We start from the raw sequence: 23,257 nt of genomic DNA, 5'->3' as shown, positions 1-23,257 counted from the left end.
GCCCTCACATTAGGGGGGAACTCTGGAAGGGGAAGGACTCCCTTTCCTCAAAACCCTGACCTACTTTTCTTAGTCCTGACTCCCCCTCGAACAAAAGTCCTGAATACGTGGGCCTCTTTGTGTAGGGTTTCTTTCTTTCTTCCCCTTGCTCCTTCTGTCTTTTCTCTTTATTTTCTTATCATCCTCTGTCTCAGTAGTTTTTCCTGCTGCTCTCTTCTCCTCCTTTCTTCCTGCTCTTTCACCCGTGTTTTGCTTCCCCTTGCCCGCCGGTGGCTGTCACCAGGCCCCGCGCGCTTTCCGAGGGTGTGTGAATTTGGAAGGTCGAGAGGGGAATTCTTCTTCGCTGATTGTAAATCTGCCCACAATTACAGTCGACATTGCTGCGCTCCTTTGCCTTTAAAAGGTGATAAATTTTACAGCCCCCCCCTCCCCTACCACCCCTTCCATTTTCTCCTCCATTCTGCTGGACCCTGTTTTGTTTGCCTTTCCAAGCACCCTGTTGGCTCCTTCAGAAAAAAAAAAAGCTCGGACGTGCCCCACTGCCGGAATGTTCCGCAGAGGCACTCGCGGTGGGTGACGCCGCGGCCCGCTTCCCCTCCAGACGTCTTCGGCCCGCATTCTTCTGTTTGTTTGTTTATTTGCGGCGATTTATTTTTGAAGGGTCCGGTTTAGGTTTTCGGCTGGTTTTGTTTTCTTTCACGGACCTTTCTTGGACCCCGGCCCACCATCCCAGGGGAGCCTCACTTTCATGGTAACCAGAATGTCCTGGACGGCCTGGACGCTCAGTGACTTTCCAGCTTGTCAGATGCTTGGAAGAATCTGTCTGTCTGCGCTGGGGGATTTTATCTGATGAGCAAGTTGGGCATTTGAAAAGGCTGGCAATTTGGGGTAAATGGGGCTGAAACATTTCTGATAAGTGCTGACAAATAGCCTAGATAAGTGCTGTTCAGTCACCAGTTAGACATATTTATGGTCAAGAAGGCTTCAGCAAGTAAGCCACACTGCTTAAAACAGAGTAAGTGTAGTTCATCACCTTGCCAACTCTGCTGTGTGAATTCTATACATTGTCTGTGTTTCTACAAGCATACTAAGCTTGCCAAGTCTGTATTACTCAGTAAACTGAAAGTAAAGTGAAGGTCTTTTTTTAATGCTCTAACCACACAAAATACACACACAACCTAAATGCATTCATTTTGTGATTTTTGGTTAACAGTGGATCAGTCTGTTAACTTTATCATGTTCTGAAGCATATCACTGGGTAGGCATATTTTCTGTTGTACATACATATGTGATATAATTTTTGTTTGCTCTGGTCCAGTGAAAATGTAGATTAGTTTGCCTGATGAAGGTAACTATTTTTGTACTCAGCCCTAAATTGGAATTATGAAACAAACCCCATGGCATTAAGTGCAACATTTTTCCTTGAACTGGATTCCGCAAACACTTCTGCTGTTAGATGAATCACACATTCAGAGGAAGGAGTTTGAAAGCAAATGGCAGTGTGAGAGTTTGTGACCAGCGCTGACCTTATGTCCAAACCACTCAGTGAGGCAGCTTGTGTTGGGCCTTCACCAACACCCACACTCTTGGCCTGTTAACCGCACTGACACATTTGAAGCCGATCTCGCTTTCCTAGACGTGCTACCCAGCCTCGCAGTTTCTCAAAAACTGTAGGGAGCAGCAAGCCTGCAGGGGGGGTATCGATTTTTCTCACGAGACTAAGGCATGACTGTATTTCCCAGGTCAAGGAGAGGGACGAGAAAAGAAAAGACAAATATTGTAACAGCAAGGCCCTTAATGTAGTATTAATTGCCTGGCGTGCTTTTTTGGGCCGCCTGGTGTGTTTACATTAAGGATTGGAATAGAGATCAAGTATACATTTTTTCTCAGGGGGAAAAGCTTCCTTGATAATTCAATTATAACAGACACAGAGATATCTTAGAATGTGTGTACGCTGAGCACACCGTAAAAGGGATTGGAGGGTTAGAGGGTAGAATATTGTTTTTCCCATCCTCTGGGAGGATACACCACGATTATCACTCTGTGACAGCTTATATCACTGCAAGACTCGCACCCCACTATCCCGATAATGCAATTGTAGAGCATGTTAATGTAAGAAACTGACACAGTGGTTGCACTCCTACTCTCAAACCAGGCTTGCACACCTTATATTTTTTATATGTCAATTTCATCATTTATTCTACAAAACAGACCAGAGAAAGAAATCCCTGAAATCTCAAATATGAACAACCAGTAAAAGGGAAATGAATGCATTTAATTATGGAAGTGTTAACTCAAAGTGATATTTTTTCTGAAAGAGTTATAGAAGTATTCAGTAACATTATACAGTATACAGTGCACTTACAGTAAGTAAGTTATGTGACTGCGGTGTTAAACTCCATGCCTGTTTCCTTGTCTCTTTTACTCAGGATTACTTGGGCTGCATAATTGACTGTGGTGACCTGCCGCTCAAGCCAGATGAGGTCAGCACTCTCTTCTGCAACATTGAAGACATCTACGAGTTCAACAGGTGAGAGAAGCACTGTGGGGACCCTCACCATGATTGGATGAGTACCCATACCTCCAGTCCCCCTGCAGCCTGAGGGGTCCTTTATTACCTCATCAGACTGATCTGTTATCTGATTGGTTGAGCTGAAACTCTAGTCCCCTGCATCTTGGAGGGTCCTTTAACACCTTTACTGACTTGACTAGATACACAGTATTTAGTGCACTGAAAGGATAACTGTTAGAGTGACTACAACAGCTTGAGGTTGGTAATATAAATTGACATAGCAAAAATAATACTTCCTACAGATATTGCTCATTATTTCCGTTAAACATGTACACACATACAGACTGCAAAAAACCCAAGGACCAGGGTAGATTGTGTGTTCATCTGAAATGATCCTGAGTTGTTTGTTCGAAATGGCCCATGATCAAGAGTACTTGATGATCTACAGCAATTTCCAGCCAATGAGTTTCAAGCCACAATACAGTACTCCCAAACCCAAGTTTGCCTGCAACAATTAATGTAAAATGGCTGTAATTGTTCCATTGTGTTTCTGTGTCAGAACCGCATTGCACACACAGTTATGGTTGGGTCAGCATGTTGGTCTGGGAGAATACTGACAGATTCCCAATGTACTGGGAGATGGGAAGATGTAGCCTGGCAACAGAGAGGGCTGGGGTTTTTTGTAGGGGGGGAGGGATGCAATGGAGCAGAAGACAATGCTCACGATAATGAAAAGCGACTGTATTGTTTTAAATCCGGCACAAAAAAAAGTTGTCCGTTATCCTGGAAGGGATGTTAGTCATTATGCCACACATGTAGCCCAGTCTGTACAGCCTCAGAGTGGTGTCCCACTCCGTGTCTCTCCCTCCTTCCGCTTGGTCTCCGCCGGTACTGACTGGCCGCAGCGCTCCCTGTCTTTGGCAGCTTGGGGGGGGGTGTTTCAGGACTGTTTACAAGCCGCCGCCTGGGTGGCCGACGTGTCCTTTTAATGGTGCTCAGACACAACGCTTGGCGCGCACGCCGGGGTGCTGCAGACAATGAGCAGACGCAGAGAGGGTGGCAGAGGCCCTCCAGTTCCCTCCATTCACGCTCATCCCTCCCCGTCCGGGTAACACCCCCCCCCAGGAACGCGGGACTCAAGCGCTCATCGCTAGGCCAGTGCAAGTCTGAGTAAGGCCTTGTTCCCAAGTATGAGCACAAGTACCGGTGTGAGTATGAGGGCAAGGCACAGTCAGCCACCAGCACGGTCTGGCTGGTGCCTCGCAGCATTTTCCAGCAGATGTTTTCCATGTAGAGAAAAGCTGAGGATTTACTCTTTATAGCAACCAGAGATGGGCAACTTCTGTCCCCTATGGCCTCCGAGTCCCAGTGGAAAGAGTGTAGTTTTACGTGAAGCACCACGCGCACAGTGAGTCCGTACAAGGCAGAGTTATAAATGCTTTGTTTCATGGGCCCAGACACTTGCCCTGGTTTTCATTTTGTCGTAGAACAACGCTCGGTGACGTTTAATGTGTTTTCCATGGCTTGATCAGCCCCCTTTTCTGCGAAGGGATGTGAAAGGCTTTGTCTGGAAGGATCCTCCAGTAAAGCACAGATGAAGACCGCTGCACTGAGCTGTTCTGGAGCTACATGAACAAAGGGTGTGTGGGGGGGGGGTGAGGGAGGGCAGTCTGAGAAGCTAGCACTTCATATTCTTCATATTTCCACATCATCATACTCCCAGCTGGTTCCCCCCCGCCTTCACCGCAAGACTAGCTTTCGCACTTCTTTTTTGCTGCGGGGCCAAGCGGACCTTTTATGTGCGGTTTTACTCGCTTCCCCCGGTGACATGACTCAGTGCGCTCTTTCTCTCTCTCTCTCTCCTGCACAAATCTGACGTGGCTCTTCATGCCAGTTCTCATGGGAAATCGCTATCCTTTGTAGGCAAAAAAGAAGGGGATTTCAGGAGCGACATGGAAACCAGCAGTGCAGCTTCTCAAAATACATGACATGTTGTTCCCGCCCCTTAATACGGCTGCGTGTATACCGCCGTGAATTTGATAACCGTTCTTAATGAAGCGAGCGCCCGTACATGATAACGTACTTTGTCGGTTTCCCCTCAGTCCTTTGCGAAACTCGCTCGGGGATTTCCATTGAGAACAATTGCCTGCTCTCTTTCTTTTTGTTGCCGTTTTGCTTGCAGTGTTCTGTTTCTTGGGAAAGGTGACCTCATTTTTTTCCCCCCTCCACTCTTTGTCTCTGAGAAGTGAAAGAGAATGCTCCTTTTTTTTAAACTTAAATCTATCTCATCACCGCTGAGGAATGCGGCCTCAATATTCACACCGGTGTTGTTATGTCTACTTTCTTGGCACCGGCTGCATCTCCCGGCAACATACGGATGTCGTTTGCCTTTGGCCACGGCCAAGACCTGAGCTGGTTCCTAGCCCCTGTTGTGAGGAATGCACACATGGTCTGTAAAAAGCGAGAGGGGGCAGCCGGGCGAGAGCGCTGGATCGTAGGGCTCCAATGCTCGCCGACAGGGCTTGCTCTGTGGTGACGGCTGTCAGTCAAAGATCATCAGACCGGCGGGCATTGTCCCTCTGCACTGGGAGGTTACTGTTGCTGAACGGGCTCCTTTGACCTGCTGTGAAATTTCCGCTTGTCTGTTCAAACTGAAAGAGTCTTCCCTGCTGACATCAGTACAGGACAGTGCACATACTGGGCATTTAATTTAGATTCTTTAAATGCTCAAGTCTCTAAATGCTCAAATATATTGATCCTGAAAATAGTTCATAATACCCCAAACGCCATAATTGTTGAGTATACCAACTCTGTTTGTTAATCATATAATTTTTTCCAGAAAAAAAATAATCCATCCAGTGTGAAACCCCAGAGTTTTTCTTTGGCAGGATGCAGCACTGGGAACTCTCTGTCCCTAGCAAACAATCAAGGGTAATTTTTCCCAGCCTTAATCCCTGCCCCATCCGTTAGGTGAAAGATGTTTAAACTGATCCAGGATAAGTGCTTGGGAGAAGCTGTCCACGCCTTTGGACGCAGCCACAAAGACCCGGTGGCCGCGGATGAACCGTTCACGAAACCCCCGGTGCTGGTGCATCCATCAACAGGATTATCCCACGTTTCCTTTGTCCAAAATGTGCTGACTCAATGGTTTGTTGGTGCGGTGTACATTCGGTGACTCAGAACCATCAAGGAAATGTGTGTTGACGGTGTACATTGAGAATGTGTTTGGCTGAACAATGCCACCTGTGGGCTCAAATGAATTGCTGCTCCTCCTTGGCTGACTTTGCTCCTGCACACCAGGTGCGCCAAGCCAGTCTTTTAATCATGGTTTTAACACAGACTGTTTCATTCACGGTAGCAGGCGCCCAGGACAGAGGACAGCTTGTTTTAAACACCGTCTTGTTCTGATGGACGGGAGCGGGGCTTGCTTAGTCTGAGGAGAAGGATGAGCGGTGGGGAGGTCGTGGAGACGAGGTGGGGCGGAGCTCGCCGGAGAGACACAGCCGACTGGTCTGTTCAGCGTCAGAGCTCTGGCGCTCATTGCAAACGGGAACGTCATCCGTTTTGAATTTTGTCAAAAGGCTCACAGCTTTGATTTGATTCCAGTCTAAATGCTATGTCGTGAACCACACGCACTCACTGTAATGTCTGAATGTCTCACATACTTAATCATAAGCACTGAAAGGTGAGCATGGACAGACACTTTGAGTCTACCCATGGACTTGTGCTTGGCTAATAAACTTGGCTCCCGCATGTGTGTGCTGCTGTTAATTTTGTAGACAGCCTGAGCTTGAATAACCCTGTTCAGGACTGTAATTTTTTACACCTCCATGCACAATACAGTCTTGTGTTTATCTCAGTTTAAATACACAAAGTATGTAAGTGTTCAGCAGAGATCACCTGACTTTCCCTGACTAAGAAAGTGAACAGGTCCTTGCTGAATCCCTCTCCTCTCCACTCCTAGCTCCATGGCATTAACGGGGGGATTCTTCTCTCTGGTGAATATGAACCCTTTTACCAAATTACCTCTGCTGTTATTTTTTTCAGTTTTTTAGATTCAGTTGAATTGGGCACTGCCACTGCCTCGGTTACAACAGCCAGGTGGAGGAGTGCTGGAGGCTGAGAGCTGGCTGGTGGTTCACATTGTGCGGTCAGACAACGGGGCGAGAGGCACGTGTCTTTAGTGTGAGGCCGACGTTCGGCGCAGAGCCTGATGCGGACACTTCATCACCCACTCAGAGGCCCATAGCTCATTCTGACAGCTGTCGGGGGGTGCGCGGGCAACAGGTTTCCACTGATAGAATCCCTCCCCCGTGTGCGATTCCGGCCCCCCGTCCCACGCGTACGCGCGGGCCCGAGGGTCATGACTCCCACAGAGCGGAGCAGGGGCACGTTGTCCCTCACTTTCCCTCCCTGTCTTATCGCTCCCGTCTCCCCTGGCTCGGGAGCCACCCTCCCCCTGGCTGACATCCAGATCTCCCTGCCGGTCTTCCCCAACACTTCTGGGACAGTGAGCTTTTATCTGTGAGAGGCTGAGACAGGGGGAAAAGAGAACGAGAGAGAGACAGAGCAAGAGAAGGAGACCAGGAGGTGGGCAGCAAAAATTTAGGCAGCACTTTATCCCGCCACTTTATCTTGCCATGTCAGTGCAGCATCATAAATTTGAGAGGGAAGAGTGGAGGTTGATGGGCGAAGAAGTGGTAGTAAGATTTGGAGATGGGCAGAGAAAGGAGGAGAGGTGGCGTGGCTGAAATGGATGGGGGAGGGAGGGACCGGAGTTGCGGAGAGAATGGAATAGAGGGAGAAGGGGCGGGCACGCATTAGTGCAGGTTGTAACTTTCCTTCGACACCTGAGGTTGTAGGCGGGGAATGGGCTCTGCTGAAGTCCTGGGAGGGAGTCCCTCTTTGGAAATCCGCGGTACAGAAGTCAGAAGTGTCGGAGCGTCTGCTCTTTTTCTGTCTGTCTGTCACTTACAAGGGTTCTGGCAGCGTACTGGGCCTAACAGCAGAGCTTGTAGGCAACGTCAGACTTTCCCTTTCATATTCCCCCATGGCAGTATTCACACGTGCTTCAGCGGGCTTCAGTCAGTACATTACAACCCATAACTGCTTCTGCTCTGTGTGCACATGAGCACTTTGTGGCTATATGCTATTTAAACAAGTGTTTTCACTACTCGCTTCAAGACAGTGACTGAAGCCAAATGTGTAAGTAAATCCTGTGAAAAAGCACTGCCCATTTTTAGTGCTTAAAGGTACAAAAATGGGGTTGCCTCCTAACCTATTTAAGTGCTTGTGTGTATAGGCCCAATATAATGGTTTGGCCAGGTGAGGGGATCAGTGGCAGTTGTTTAAAGGTCATTACGCTTTTTATTCATCTTTGAAATGTGTCCAAATGTAGGTGAATGAATAACAAGGAGTGTTGCAGTGTCCTTCATCACTTTAAAGAATCACAAAGTGCTTTACAATGCAAAGCAATTCACATCAGTGTGCCACCATTTTGCAGCAAAAATCACTCACCGCATGTTAGTTGAGGCAGAAAGGCAAAGATTTATTTTGTCAGTGAGGGGATCGTTATGTAGCCAAATTTAGAGAGCCACATTAGGAATTTGCCCAGGACACCAGGGAGCTCCCTGCTCTTTCTGATAAGAGCCCTGGGAATTTTACCAACCACTGTAATGACCCACTGCTGGCCCACCAACACCACTTCCAGCAGAAACGTGGTTTCCCAGGTCCACCATCCTGTGGGCTGTTCTCATCATCCAGCAGAATTGTGCACATCTATACAAATCACTGAAGAATGATGAAACGTTCGCATTGGCACAGCAGAGCAAAACCAAAGCAGTGATTTCCGTGAAAATTCACAAACTCGCATCCACGCTGCCTGCCGCACGATGACAGCCCACCGAAACTGGCATTTCTAATAGGGTATGGCAGTTGAGATACGCTTCAAACTGCCTTTTGCACGCACCGGCCGGCAGGATGCAGGTTGCAGCGGTGGCGTTGTGGGGTGCCGTGTGGGCAGCACGTGTAGACCGGCTTCATATGCGAGAGCCAGCCGTTTTTCTCTCTCTCTTTCTCACTCTCTTGCTCTGTCTCTCTCTATCTCTTTCTCTCTCACTCCCCTCTGACGAGATTCAGACATCAGCAATAGTGGCACCCAGCAAATCCCGGGTCTCCGCTGTTCTGAGAAACCGCCCATAAATTCCCGTCCACTTTATTATAAACAGAACATGCAGCAGCGGGCCCGGTGGGAAGGGATGGGAGCCGAACGCGAAAAAGCAAAGTGCTGTGGTTACCCCTCAAATTTCTCCCTCCCCCCTGCCGCTTAAAAGCTGAGACTCGTCTAGTTTACGGTGCGCCTCCCTGTTTGCTTTCAGAAGAAGGGTTCCCAGGGGACCCTCGGCTCTGTAAGTCGGGCTCCCCTCGGTAAGGGCCCGAGCCACAAGTCGGTCGATTCAGAGGTGTGTGTGGGTGGGGTCATCAGGCTGTTTTGCTGACCGCCGCACAAACAAGGCGTCCGAGCCCCGTTTCAGTCCTGTCGTTAAGGAACGCACAGCCAATCATTCCTGTCAAAATAATTACAAAAATGCCCCAGAAAACCACCAGAGAAGTGTTTCGACCACAACGCCCCTCCCCTTCCGGTAAAAAAAGGCAGACTGCCTCACCACACGCTAATCGAAAGAGAATAACAGCCTCAAATCAACCCTCCACTCCTTTTGTCTCTCTCTCTCTCTCTCTCTCTCTCTCTCTCTCTCTCACTCTCTCCCCTCATCTATTGTTGTCTAAGAAGCTCCTGGACCAGTGGTTCTGATTCAGCTGTATCCTGGAATGAAATAATGATCTTCCCCCCCTCCTCCCTCCCTGCTTTGAGAACGCTTATGTGTGTTTGTTTTTCATGAGACAAATATCATGACTGAGGCGGGCCTTGACGGTGCAAGATCAGCTAACAGTGCTGGTGATTATTTGACGGTCACAGCTTTCCGGTACAAGGGTCCTATTGGTGTTGTGGCAGCGAATGTTGGGGGGGTTCGAGGTCAGCTGTTTCGAGAAGGGGGGGGGGGTGTTGATGTGGAGCCAGCATTTGATGAATCCCATCTGCATTCGTTTAAGGGATTGTTGGCCCCGATCGGAGAGAGAGGAACAAACAAGGGCTTTGTGGAAGTAGAGCTGGGATTTACCCGCCCGGCTGTTTCTCAACACCAGCTCCGATTTGGTCTCATGAAGACTTTTTGGAGCCGTAGATACAGAGGTACCAGAATGGCTCTTTAGCGCCGTACCCAGACCTCAAGCCTCTCTGTGGGGAAGGGAGCGAACAGAGGTTGTAATTCCAGCAAAGTGGGACTGCAGCTTTAAGTCTGCAAAATTTTGAAGCATTCAGACACCTGCTAAGTTCACATTCAGAGTGAGGGTTTTTTGTGGAAAGCAATACAGATATCACTTTTCCAGTGATGATCTTTGTTGAACATTTACATTACAAGCTGCTGCTGCCTTTCTGTTTAAGATCATCGAGGAGCCATGTCTTGCATTCATGTCTGTTTGGAATGATTAGCAATTTAGTGTCTACATTTCCTGTTAACTTCAATGAGTTCTCCAGGAAAAGTCCTCCTGTCCCAAAGTTTGTCTCCGAAGCCCTCTTATACCTCACTTTCAAATGCAACCGAAGGAGAGACTCTGGGAAATCCTGCCTTAGAGCCTCTGTGATTTCTGGCATTCGGCCTGCAGGAGGTCATAATGACTTAATTAAATCAATTAGTACTCTTATTGGAGATTTCTGCCTTTTCCCTTGCTCGCTAGAGATGCTGGAAATTTCAAGAGGCAAACAAAATCTTCATGATTAGGGCAGGCCCTCTTTTCCCATGCAACAAATCCTCCCCAAGAAGACTTGTTGATTGGTACGCTAAAGTTTGTTAATGTGATGGATAGCGGTAAGGACGGTAATGTACTCTTCACCGAAGTGTCTTTTCCAGATGGTTCATGGAAGAGTCCAGCAGTGTGTCGCGCATGCTTTGCGTGTAATGTAAGCAATGTTGTTCACCCAGCGTAAGGGTGTCTGTTAAGTGTGCGGATATGCTCGAGTAATTAAAAAGCTGGAAAAGTCTGCCAAGGTCCTCAAAACCTCAGTGGATCACAAATCATCAGGGATTGCGGTCCCTGGTTAACCTCGTTATTTCCTGCACTGCAGGGCTCTCTGGCGTCGGGCCTCAATGCCTGGAGCGCCTGGGGTTTTCGGTCCCATCTTAGCGCTTGATTGCGGAATTTTACCCCCTTTAACCAAAGCATTTATGGATCTTTCTGTGATAAATGAATCTTCGCCATTTAGGACTTTATATTGCAATTACAACATCTTTTCCTTTTTAATTTGTTTCATTTTGTTTAATTTGCAGTTCTCTGTGGTTCCCTTAAAACAGCCGTCTAATGAAAGTTAGAGATCGGGCCGTTGCGTTTGCGTCCAGACGTTTCTCATTTCATGAGTAATGGATGTGTTTTGCGTGGCAAACCATAATCAGTTTAAGGAGACGACTAACTGGCATTGGAATCTCCAGGTTTGCAGCATTAAAAATTTCCATTTTAAATTTGCCGTTGCTGTTATAAAAGCAAAGACGAGCCAGGTTTAAAGCTAAAGTAAGCACGTTAACTCTAAGAAACTGTAAACGCAATGGTGGGGTTTAAGGTCAGAAAGATTTCATTTGATTGGACAAGCAAGGGAATTCCCCACCCTTGATAAGATGGAGATAGATAGAGCTCCATAACCCTGCTGGAATGGTGCACAGGTGACTAACCTTCTCTGTGAAACCAGCCAAGATATTGTCTTTGATGAACTTTTAAACTATCATCAGAGAACAACAAACTTTCCAAAGGTAGCTACACGCTGGTGTGCTTTCGTACAACTGACGCAGTACTCAGTTGGGAGAGCTCTGCTGCTTGTAGAATTTCACATTATTACAGCTCACACTGTACTCAAACAGGCAGAAGTGATTCTTTGTCCTTGTTCATGCGGTTCACGTCCTGACTCCACACTAACCTATGCCTCATCTGCACTGCACTGCACAGAATGCACCCAGTTCTCTTCCATCTAGCAGGTGCAGGGATTAATGGTATCTCATCCCATCCACTTGATACTTGGATCAGCTGGTAACCCCTCTTCATACAGCCCATCCGGTCGATGCACAGGTCATTTAGTAAACCCCTTTCTTCTTTCTGCAGTGAGCTACTGGAGGATCTGGAGAGAAGCCCTCATGCAGCAGCCATTGCAGAATGCTTCGTGGAGAGGGTGAGTGAGGCGCCTTGGCTGTGTGAAGCAGAGGGCAGGTTGCAAGTTCAAATCCCAGGCAGAAAACTGTCCTCCCCATGAGCAAAGCAAGCCCCACACTTTGTTTCCCATGTTCACCATGGTCATATGGATAAGAAGCTGGTTTGTGCCAAAATGAAAAAGTTGCCTAAGTGGAAAAAGTACTCGCAATTGCATATTGATTTGTGGTATGCTGTTTTATATTGTTTTTTCATGAGAATGATTTGCACAGCTTTTCACTGCGCTCTGTTTTCACTTGTGTTGTTTTTACTGGTCGGTATATCTGTCAGTCCGGTCCCACAGGGCGGGACATCATGGTTCATTGTTTGCAGTTAATCACTTTCAGGGAGTGAGGCATTCTGGAGTCATGCAAATCCTGCTAGATATGGGCCGCTTGAACAAAAAATGAGCTATTGTTACACAATAGGACGCAAAATCATTGTGCTGTCACAGTGAGAAAGAGCTGCTACAGAGAGCAAACATTTTGTTCTGCGCTGAGTTAAGTGGTTGTTGAGTGGCAGATTATGGCTTTTTACTTATGAAGTGTTCTTGAATAGTACAGTGTCTTTTATTGTGGTCCTTATTCACCAACATGTTCTTCCACGATTGGCAAAGTTACATTTTATAGTTCATAGTTGTAATTATATTTCAAGAGTTGTGGTTTTGTGATTTTTTTACATTACATTACTTTTATTTTGTTAAACATAAATAAAAGTATTTATTTATTCAACATAACAGCCTATTTGTTACACAATCCTTTGAAGTAAAAACTACTATAAAGTAATATAAAATTGGCCTTGAAAAGCTGCACTTGGACTTTGGAAAAGCTTGGAAAAGCTGCAGTTGATTGATCCATTTGCCTAATATATTACTTGCTAAAATCTAAGTATAAATTGTATTACATAGGCAAAAAATAGTTTGAGAACATAAAATGTAATGCATGCAAGCCCTGCTGTGTGAGTAAGGTATTATACTGCTATACCGCTTGCCGGCATGAGTCCAGAAAGGGCAAAAAGAAAGATCCACAATTGTCTCTCCACAGTGACCTTTTAACATAGGCACACATCATAGCTGAGTGGGTTTGCATTCCTGCTGGTGTCACAGTTGTTGGAGTAATGACATAACGATGACAGTACTAATAATGTGGGGCTGAACAAATGGGCCTTTGTAATGGCTGGGAGAGGAGCCAGCTCGGATGGGAGACTCCCGGGCGAGTGCCTCCTCCTCTTCAAGCCGTCTCCGCCGATCGAAGCGCAGAAAGGGACATCCCCTCTCCATTTCCCAGGCACGGCAGGCCTGGTCGGAGATCCCCCTCTCCGCTCCTGACCAACCAGGTTTCACCTCCTGCTGCCGGTGAATGGGCCACTGTTCCGCCAAATTAGAAAATAGAACGGAAATGCACAGTACATTCAATTAAGCTGTTACCGGGGATATTTTTGGGCTGTGCCTGCGTGGAGCCTGACCGCACTCTTCGTCCAGCACAGGACGGGGTCGGCCTGGCCCCGAGCTGCACCTAGGCTGCTCCTGGGGGGGAAGCGGCATGCTGGGAACGGACCTGACCGTGTGACCTCACCCGGGTCCGTGCGAGAAAGCGCCCAGCTGCTCACATTCACTGCTCCATCTGGCGAGCTGTCAGAGCAGAAACAGCACAGGGGAGCAGCTCTGGGAGGCAGTGTGTGGGGGTGACCGTGTGCATTGCGAACATCTCCCCACATCTCTGACGCCACCTCTGTCTCTTCTCCCTTTCCGCAGAGTGAAGCCTTTGACATTTACACTCTCTACTGTATGAACTACCCCAAGTAAGGTCTGTTTGCATGCTATAGGTTTAGCAGCATGTTGATCTCAGCTTTGACCCATCTCAGACAGTTCTGACCCATCAGAAAGTAGGACAATGAAAGTTTGAGCTTTGGCTAAGGACTGTTGAGAAGCAGATGATGCCCATACGAAATTAAAATATATACTGAGATTTATGTTTACATTTAAATATATAATATACAAAGCAAAAATATATTGCAACATACCGCAGTGGCAATCATTTACATATTTATCAATATATTGACTAAGCTAAAGAATATACTCAAAACTATATTTCAATAAATTATATTTTTGTATGGGTGCGCTGTTTGAATCCCAAACCAATCAAAAATACTTGTGAAAAAATACAGATGACATGACACAATGAACATTTTACTCAAGTGTTTGTATGGTGTACCTGGTAAACTCACTTTAATGCCATGTCAGTCAAACAAATACCAAAATACTCATCTGAATATACAGAATAGTGTCTAAGCACAGATACTAGCGGTGTCATTTTTGCTTCATTTAAACTAGTAGTGCAGTACTCTGATGTCATTAGCAGACAGTGAGCTATCAGCTGAGAAAGCTATTACAGGCACCACAGAGGCATACTGTTATGAGATAAATATTTGTGTCCTGCAGAGGATTCAAAGCAGACATGAAGCATAAGCTGGATGCATTATGCTTCATGCTAAGATTAACTGCAGTTGTGCATAATTACCAAGCCATGTGCCTCTGCATCCCTTTCCCTTTTCTTCTGTCCTTCTTTGATTTCCTCATTTTCCCTCTACCCCCCTGCGCCCTTTTGTGTCCCGTCCAATTCTTGTTTTCTTCTTCTATCACTTACTTACTCTTTCTCTATCCCACTCCTCCCTCCCCCCATCCTTATGTTTCCTCACCCCCTCATCCTCTCCCTCACTCCCCCTCTCCACAGCTCAGTGGCTGTTTTGAGAGACTGCATGAAGAACGAGAGCCTGGTCCGCTTCTTCCAAGAGCGACAGGCCACACTCTGTCACTCTTTACCTCTGGAAACGTACTTGCTCAAGCCGGTGCAGAGGATCCTCAAGTACCACCTCCTACTGCAGGTCAGGCCGCCTGATGCACATACCGAAAGCCCCGTAAGCCAGGACGCAAGCCTCGCACAGACACTGTGTCTGACGACGCCTCAATGTCTCCCCCTTGTGGCAGGAGCTTTCCAAGCACTTTGACAAGAGCGACCCTGGCTATGAGGTGGTGGAGGATGCCATCATTACCATGACAGCGGTGGCCTGGTACATCAATGACATGAAGAGGAAGCAGGAACATGCCGTCAGGCTGCAGGTACACTCCCTGGGAACAGGATGTGACATCACAGCAGTGGAATCTATGCTCCTGAAGGCATTGTGATTTGGGAATTTGAAAATTCAAATCAGGAAACTAGAAGTACAGTGAGCAGTACATGCTAAGAATGGTCATTAAAACAAGATGAAGTTAATCTCAATTCAAACCTCAAACCCTGTTGGTTTTGAGGTGACCAACAGAGTGTGCAGTAAGCAGAGTTTATGTTGTTATTCCAACTGGGTTGAGTTTACACAGAGATTATTGTTAGTCATTATCAGATTTACATCCAGTTTACAATGAAACCTGTTCCTAACTTTTAAATGTATTTTTCATGTCAAATGAAATGTAAACAGGAAGATAATTAATTCCTTACTTAGTTAATTGAAGCCAATGAAACAACCCCTATCATTTGTGGATGGGAGTTAGGAAGGTCAGAATCACAGGGCCACAGTGTCTGAACTGCAGTCAGAGTGGTTCACTTTAATACAACATTAGTCCTGGGCTGGATATTGAGGGAGAAGAGGAGAGGGGTGGTGTGTTAAGGGGCACTTCTTCAGCACCTTGTGCCACTGTGCTGGTAGGAAATCGAGAGCCTGCTGCTGAACTGGGCCGGTCCGGACCTCAGTGGCTTCGGAGAGCTGGTCCTGGAGGGCTCCTTCCGAGTCCAGCGGGTCAAGAAGGAGAGGGCCTTCTTCCTCTTTGACAAGATGCTCCTCATCGCCAAAAAGAGGGCAGAGCACTTCATCTACAGTACCCACATCTTTGTAAGCACCATGCCCTCTTACTGATTGAATTAGACACAGTTGCTGGCATTGTTCCCTGGCAACTGGGGATCTTATTTCTGTGCCTCAGCTCTGAGGCACCGATGTGCTGCCAAAAAAGCAAGGAATATCTATACATGTTCAAACATGAACTATTTCATTTTAAAAATGAAATAGGTGCCAGACATTTAGAAGATATGTGTTTTATACATTGAGAATTTATACATATTGTAGTATATTTTATTCAATATAGTCTGCGTTATTGTGGCATCAATAAAACTATATACAGAACATGAAAGAACCAAAATATTTTTGTGTATGACACCTGTGTTGGAATATATAAAAATATATTCATTACATACTTTGGCGTGTATTACTGTTTTCTAGGACTTGCTGTTTGAGGAACGTTAAATTCTAACTCGAATTAGAATGGGACAGCAGGATATTCATGCTCTCCATCAGTCAAGTCCCTGGATTGTATCAGTCTAAATAGCTAAACAAGAGAAAAAAAGATGCACACATGTTCCTTATATATGCATGTGCCGCTGTATATGTAGCTGCAGATGAACTTTCCATTTTCACATCCCTCTCCTCCCCTTCCTCCCTAGTGCTGTAACCTGCTTCTGGTAGAAAACATGAAGGACCCCCTGTGCTTCAAGGTGTCTGATCAGACCATTCCAAAACAGCAGCATGTCGTACAGGTGAGAGAAAGCAGGGGAAAGGCTCACTTGTTAGTGAGGAGGGCATGGCATATTTCACCGCTGCAGTTTATGTGGTCCAGCTAAACATCTGAAGTTCTTGATCCTGTCGGTTGGTGACAACTGATCAAACTCAGACAGTAAACCTCAGTCAGCAGACCGCAGACTGTAGAATCACAATGGGAATGTGTGTTAATGTGCTTGGACGGGGGACCTTCGCGTCGCGTGCGCCGGGCGATGCGCTAACGGGGTCTGTCCTCCTCCGCAGGCCAAGAACCAGGAGGAGAAGCGACTGTGGCTGCACTACCTCAAGAGGCTGATCGTGGAGAACCACCCCGCCTCGCTGCCCCAGAAGGTGAGCTTCAGCCCACACTTCACGCCGCCTCAGTCTCCCCTCTGTGGGTGATCAGCGCATACACATTGTCTGCGACAGACAGAGGTGGACACCCCGGCTGCCACATATTTGTTCCACCCATGCACTACACCAGCTGAATTTAATTAGCACAACTCTTCAGCCAGGTAAAGGAGCTAATTAGTGAAATCACCTTGTTTATTGAATGGCTAGAACAAATACATGGTAGGACTTTTACTTCTGAAGCCAGGGTGTCTACCTCTGGCAACAGACACATATTGCTCTAAGGAGGCTGTTCCAGTGTTATCAAGCTTCCGGAAGCTTCCGGAACGAGGATATTTGTTGCCAGAGACACTTTTACAGTGTGCTGTCTAAAGAGTGTGTTATATTGGTACTAGACAGTGTTTGGTGGTACTTTACTGTAGGTTGGGCATTGTCCCTTTCAGGATATATGCTTCCCCCTTGTGGCCATATTTAGGTGATGCAAGAGCTATGATTCAGGCATCAATATGTCAATACTTACAGAAAAATGAGAGAAAGAAAATAAAACACAGCACGTTCTTCTTATCATAATTTAATAGCTGACCTTTTATCTTTTTATTTTTTGTATTATATAGGCAAGACAGGTCCTTGGTGACAACTTTTGTCAGTGTAAGTATTTCACCTTAATTTTACTCTTTAGTAACCATTTATTCATTTTTACAAAATTCATTTGTTCAGGGTGTTTTGACATCTGTTTGCAATGTTGAAACAATGAACTGGCTGGCTGGCTTTCAATCAACAGCCCTGCAGTTTGACCACGAGCCCGTGAGAAAAGCGGCCCCTTCCCCGAGACTGGATGACTCACGAAGCTACCATCGTGGGAGGCGGCAGTCAGGTCAGAACAGCTCAGATTTTAACTGTCATGTGGGTTTGAGATGGTATGGCAGCAGTCTGCCAGTTTGCCAGTGTGTTTGGGCATGTCAGTCTTTTCCCATGAAAATAACACTGTCATCCTCCTTTGGCATTGTGCAGAGCCTCCTGAGTTCATCTACACTCCCGAGAAAGCCAAGAAAAGCCTCCCCCTTCTGCTGGAGGGCAACCTACCATACCGCCGGGGCAGGAGGCAGTCAGGTGGGTACCATTAGGTGGCAGCAGTGTTGTACACTAGTTATGACTCCCCACCAGCGGGCTAGGGGTTCCAATCCTGGTTGCATCCTGCTATTACACCACAAAGTCAATTTCTGCTAAATAAATCTACTCCAATAATTGCAAGCTTGAGTGGTCTGTATATTATAAATTCATAATCTTGCTGTGCATAGTGATCCAAATCTCTTAGGCCTGTTTAGAATTTGTGTAATCATGCAAACTTACATGCAGTAACAATTCAAAATCGTTGCAGAATGCATCAGAGGGACCAAGTACAGTTTATTTACTTTGCTAATTCCACTCAGCCTTTGACAGTTAACAAGCAACAAGCAGAGACATTAAGCAGTGTTTAATGCATGTTAAGTGATAGCTGCAGTCTTTGGATGATTATCACTTGAGTGGCTTTGTTTCAACAGCCCCTGCCAAAGACATTGAGGCGGCATTTCAACAGAGTGGTAAGTATGCCTCTTTGATGGCTTTACTGTTCTGAAGGTGTGGCTTTGGAAGACAGATCCTTATTGCCCTTAGGGTCAGACCTCGTGTCTGTGGCTATGAGCAGCCGGTTGATAATCTACAATAAATTGTAACATGCCTTAATCTCATCTCACATCATTGCATTATCTTTTTGACATAATTTGTCATTGGGCTTTTAACCCACCTGGTACCTCAAAACAACACCTTGATCCATCATGGATCAGGGTGAAAGTTGGATCCACTTCCATTGAAGTATTGCCACTGGTTGCATGCATTGCTTACTTTGTTTTTTGTGTTTTTTTGGGTGGCCTTCTTCGTCTGATGACAGTCGCACTTAAGGTGAGCAGAATTATATTGTTCTTTTGGGTAGGAACAGATGATTCAATATCTGTGCAGCTAACTTGCCTAACCCAAATGAATGCAGTTTTTGTTAGGTCTCTCTGGATAAGGGCATCTGCTAGATGAATCAATTTAAAGAGATAATATACTACATTGATTGGGGACTGCTGATTCACAACAGCAAACAAGTATCAACCAACCACTGACAGTATAGTAAAAAAGTCATTGCTACCCTGACTGGGGATACGTCTTTGGTATATTTACATTTACATTTTGTCATGTAGCACACCTGGAAGTACAAAGTGCATTTGTATTATAACATACAGTGCCATTGCTGTTATGATTAGTGCCATTGTGCCGTTGTTCCAACAATCTGGATCGTTGTAATTCATATCCAGTGGTTCAGTACTACTTCTTTCATAGGCCTTGATTCCTAAAATATTCTCAATATACAACAGAGGGAATTGCTGTCCCAAAACAATTCAATTCATGAGTGTATATGGCCGTAATATGGTGATAAGCAAGTTGTCATTTTAAACCAGCATAAGGATGTAATACTGGAGACACGTCTGTAATGCTGTATGAATGTGGTCCTGTGACGGACTCTGCCCTTCACATGCCGTGCGTTCGGGCGCCCACAGGCGGGTAGCGAGGGTGAGCTGTGCCCGCAGGCTGACAGCCTGGGCTCCTCTGGCAGCACCAGCACGCTGGCGTCCTCAGTGATCGAGGTGGAGGCCGGCCGAGACGACCTGGGGCTCGGCCCAGACGAGGACATGACCCCTCCGACCCTGTCGATCACGGAGGAGATCCTGCAGTTCATCAACCAGAGCCGGGCGAGGGAGGGCCTCCTCGACCTGCAGCCGTACAAGGTACACAGCCTCCTGTTGACATTGAGTACATTACATTTATATAACATGCATTTAGCAGACGTTCTTATCCTTAGCCACTTCCAGCACAATAGAGCATAAGTGTATCTGTTCAAGTTAAATGAACATAGACCAGGCTAACAACACTCCCAGCCCAGTGAGTGTGAGCATAACGCTATTCAAGCCCTACCACAAATTAACTTGTGCAACCTGACTGGGCAACGGAATCCAAGTACCCTACACACTATCACAATACTACACGTAAAACAAACATCAAACCTAGGGTAGCAGGTGTTAGGGGGCAGGGATTGAGAGTAGTGAAATTATACTTAGAGTCTCAAAGAGTGTTATCGAAAAACAAGGTGGGGATCAGAGCTCTGCAATCCTGCTTTACATCTCTTGAAAGTGAAGAGGTATGTATGTAAATGTGCCCTCATATACATTTACTGTCTCCCTACTCATCTCCATTCTGTTACCTAATGTAGTGAAAAGCTCAAGGTCTCGCTCTGCAATGAACATAATTTCATAAGGCCTTTAAAAAGCACCTCAAAGGTATCCATGATCATGATATTACTACTTTATAAAGCAGCGGTCCCCAACCTTTTTTGCACCATGGACCGGTTTCATACAGACATTATTTTCCCGGGGGAAAACATTGCAACCCAAAGTGTGTTCCTTATGTCCAGTCTACTCCATAAATTTTGTTTTTTTTTGCGGTCATTGCGGAAAACCCCGCTTCGCAGAGATAGGATGTTGGAAATGGAAGCAACGTTTTCAGTGCTTTTGTGCTTTTCTCAGGATATTCAGCCTTGATTTTAACAACTTTTTTTAAATCATGTCTGCTAGCTAGCTAGTACAAAGTTGGCAACACAGTTCAAGCAGACCATATAGTAAGTGATGAACTCACGGTGCGCGTGTTACTCAAGTTCAAAATCTGTAAACTGTTGTGGGCGTGAGAGATATTACAGTGGTGCGAAAAGGACTAATAGACTGCACCAAGTTTAATGTAATTACTGCACGAATAGCCTATAATTGTATGTAATTATTACTGTTATATTATTTTATTTTATCGATTAAAGAAATTAAAAAAATAAATTATTTATCCTTTCCATGCGGCCCGGTAGCGAATGTGCCGTGGCCCGGTACCAGTCCGTGGCCTGGTGGTTGGGGACTGCTGTTATAAAGGATTCATTAGCAATTCCAGCGGTGTACTATAGCTGACATAGGCACTTAAATTGGGTGTCATGTTTGCCAACAGGAACAGTCCTTCTCCGAGTCCCTGGATGACTCCACCACTGGGCAGGATTTGGGTCCCACTGTCCTGCAGCAGGATGAAGACCAAAGCAAATCCCTAAATCATGGCAGCAGTTACCATGGAATGCAAGTGGACGGGGCAGAGCCACCTCTAGAAGGGGGCAGGGCCAGAACAGATGCCCAAGTCCCTATCCGTTGGACCAGTGAATCTTCAGAGGAGGACATGGGAAAATCGGGTTTCACATCCTCCTCGCTGCACATGCTAGAGGAGACTGGCCAGGAGGAAGAGACGTCAGCCCCTGTGGAGGCCCCACAAGCCTTGCAGGACCCAGAGGAGGAAAAGGCCAGACCCCACTCCGAAGGGTTGGTGGACCCACACACTGAACACCCTGCCCCTCTTTCCCCAGTGGGTCTAGGTGCAGAAGCCCCCTCCTCTCCTGTCGGGGAGGAAGCACCCAGGACAGACTCAGGATATCCAGATGAGGACAAGTCTCCCAGCATACCTCTCTCCAACACAGAGTCTGCATCAGAGGGCCTTCCAGCAGCCAAGCGTGACACTGTGCTGACCAAGAGTGACCGGCAGATCATTGAGAAGATACGCAACTACTATGATGCAGCAGAGGTGGCCGAGAGCCACATGCCTCGCCGGAACAGCTTCTCCCATATCCCCACGGGCCTGGTCAAGGAGTCGGTATCCCTCTTCAGTGTCTTTGGCCGGCAGGATAGCCTGTGCGACTCAGAGGGGGGGCGTTCAGAAGGGGGTGAGGCGGAGTCACCTTCTCTCCCTCCCCTACCTCAGCTAGAGGAGGACTGCCTGGCTCCAGCCGAGGTTACCAACCTGCCGATCCTGGGAGAGAGTGCCAGGGCAGAGCCGGACTGTGAGTATCGGTCCTGCAAGGAGCTGATGAAGGTCTGGAAGGAGAAGGAGAAGAGAGGGGCTCCACTGTGCACAGAGATGGGGAACAAACACATCTTCAGGGCAGAGTGTCCCAAAGTAGAGGAAAAAGAGGAGTGCTCTGGGGCTGTTGATGCATCCGGGAGCAGCCTCCTAGCTGCCACAGAAAAGGGGGTGTCCAAAGCCTCAGATGCGGATGCTAACCTCAAGCCAGACCTTGAGACTGCAGAGACCAGTTCCTGGGAGACCAAGACGGCAGCGATACCTCAGGCTTTGGGGACGACCCAGTCTGGGAGCAAGCCCCACAGCAGAACTGTTCAGCAGGGAAGCCTGGATGGCCTACCAAGCCAGATCAGAGTAGGCAAGCTGTCCAGGCGTGGGCACGCCACCTCTGGCCGTCCCCTCTTCGACGGGACACCCGACGTGACGGGAATTGGCCTGTTTGAGGGCGGGGCGGACCCCTGTGTGGTGGAGAACTCAGAGAGGATCCTCAGCAAGGTGCAGATGCTGGCACGTATGTACAGCGCCAAGGTCAGCAGCATGAAGATGCCCTTGCACAAGAGGGCGTACGAGGGCCGGGCGCCCGCTGGGTGCAAGGAGGGATCCGTGCGAGAACACCACAAGGAGAAGAAGCCACAGAGCCTGGCTGCAGGTGCAGGTAAGTTCCTGGCACCTCACCCCTTTGTTGTCACTGCCTGAGGCTCTGCCTCTGAATGACACTGAATTATTTACAAGCTGACAGGATTGAGCTGATAAGTAAAGCTTTAGACTTTTATTACAAGAATCTGTAAGCTATAGTAACCACTACTGTTTCAAACTGAGTGAAGAGAATACATGTGAAGAGAGTACATGCAAATTTCAAAATCAAAAAAAAAAAAAACCAGCAGAAGTATTTTACTTCTGTGAAAATAGTGACACTACTACTACTTTAGACTAACTGTAAAAGCAAATGCTAAATTTTCGGTATTTTCCGTGTATTCAGTATTTTTGGTATTTACAGTGTGCCCAGGAAGTTACAGTAATTGACAAACAGGAATGCATCAATTTCCACTGTGTTATACCTCTCTGCACCTCTGGTCCCTCAGGGTGTCATCCGGCCTCTCCCGTGCTTTCTGAGCCACAGCTGTTTGGCCATGTCCTCGTCAGAGAGCAGCTGTCTGCCACCTACCTCCAGGAGAACGGCTGTGTCCTGGCTGGACCCAGGGAGAACACCTCAGAACTGGAGGGTACCTCCTCCGCTCCTGCCTCGTCCCCCACCTCCCCCCTGTCCCCCTCTTCCAAAACATCCCCAGATGAAGTGGACATGGAGAAGTCACCAGCAGAAGTGGTGGACTCCAGCAGCCCATCAGGGGACGTCCCCACAGATGGCCAGTTGTGTCTGGGGACATCCCAACTAAAAGAAACCAGGTCGGGGGATCCTGAAGCCTGCATCGAGGTAGATGGGCCCATTCAGAGAGATGTGGACATTCCGCAGATCGAGCCCCTGTGCGAAAGGTCCAGCCCTGGACCTCTGCTCCAGACCGACGGTTGTGTATTTCCTCCAAAGAAGTCTGTTGATTTTGGGGGGCTGCT

At 47.1% G+C, this 23,257-nt stretch overlaps 1 protein-coding gene across 1 annotated transcript in view; it reads left to right on the top strand.

The window, feature by feature from the left end:
• Positions 1 to 23,257, top strand: part of LOC118782954 (pleckstrin homology domain-containing family G member 3-like) — a 43,721-nt gene that overhangs the window by 20,315 nt on the left and 149 nt on the right. Inside the window, exons 4-19 of the mRNA XM_036536586.1 lie at positions 2,430 to 2,530; positions 11,717 to 11,783; positions 13,554 to 13,600; positions 14,533 to 14,683; positions 14,787 to 14,918; positions 15,500 to 15,682; positions 16,288 to 16,380; positions 16,646 to 16,732; positions 17,347 to 17,380; positions 17,514 to 17,606; positions 17,744 to 17,842; positions 18,274 to 18,312; positions 18,660 to 18,670; positions 19,312 to 19,539; positions 20,795 to 22,343; positions 22,771 to 23,211. Of these exons, the coding sequence (XP_036392479.1) occupies positions 2,430 to 2,530; positions 11,717 to 11,783; positions 13,554 to 13,600; positions 14,533 to 14,683; positions 14,787 to 14,918; positions 15,500 to 15,682; positions 16,288 to 16,380; positions 16,646 to 16,732; positions 17,347 to 17,380; positions 17,514 to 17,606; positions 17,744 to 17,842; positions 18,274 to 18,312; positions 18,660 to 18,670; positions 19,312 to 19,539; positions 20,795 to 22,343; positions 22,771 to 23,211 (3,355 nt within the window). The remainder of the gene's footprint in view (positions 1 to 2,429; positions 2,531 to 11,716; positions 11,784 to 13,553; positions 13,601 to 14,532; positions 14,684 to 14,786; positions 14,919 to 15,499; positions 15,683 to 16,287; positions 16,381 to 16,645; positions 16,733 to 17,346; positions 17,381 to 17,513; positions 17,607 to 17,743; positions 17,843 to 18,273; positions 18,313 to 18,659; positions 18,671 to 19,311; positions 19,540 to 20,794; positions 22,344 to 22,770; positions 23,212 to 23,257) is intronic.

This window comes from Megalops cyprinoides, chromosome 9 (assembly GCF_013368585.1).
Source record: "Megalops cyprinoides isolate fMegCyp1 chromosome 9, fMegCyp1.pri, whole genome shotgun sequence".
Classification (NCBI taxonomy): domain Eukaryota; kingdom Metazoa; phylum Chordata; class Actinopteri; order Elopiformes; family Megalopidae; genus Megalops; species Megalops cyprinoides.
Note: the sequence above shows the minus strand (reverse complement) of the source record. Positions and strands in the feature narration are given on the sequence as shown.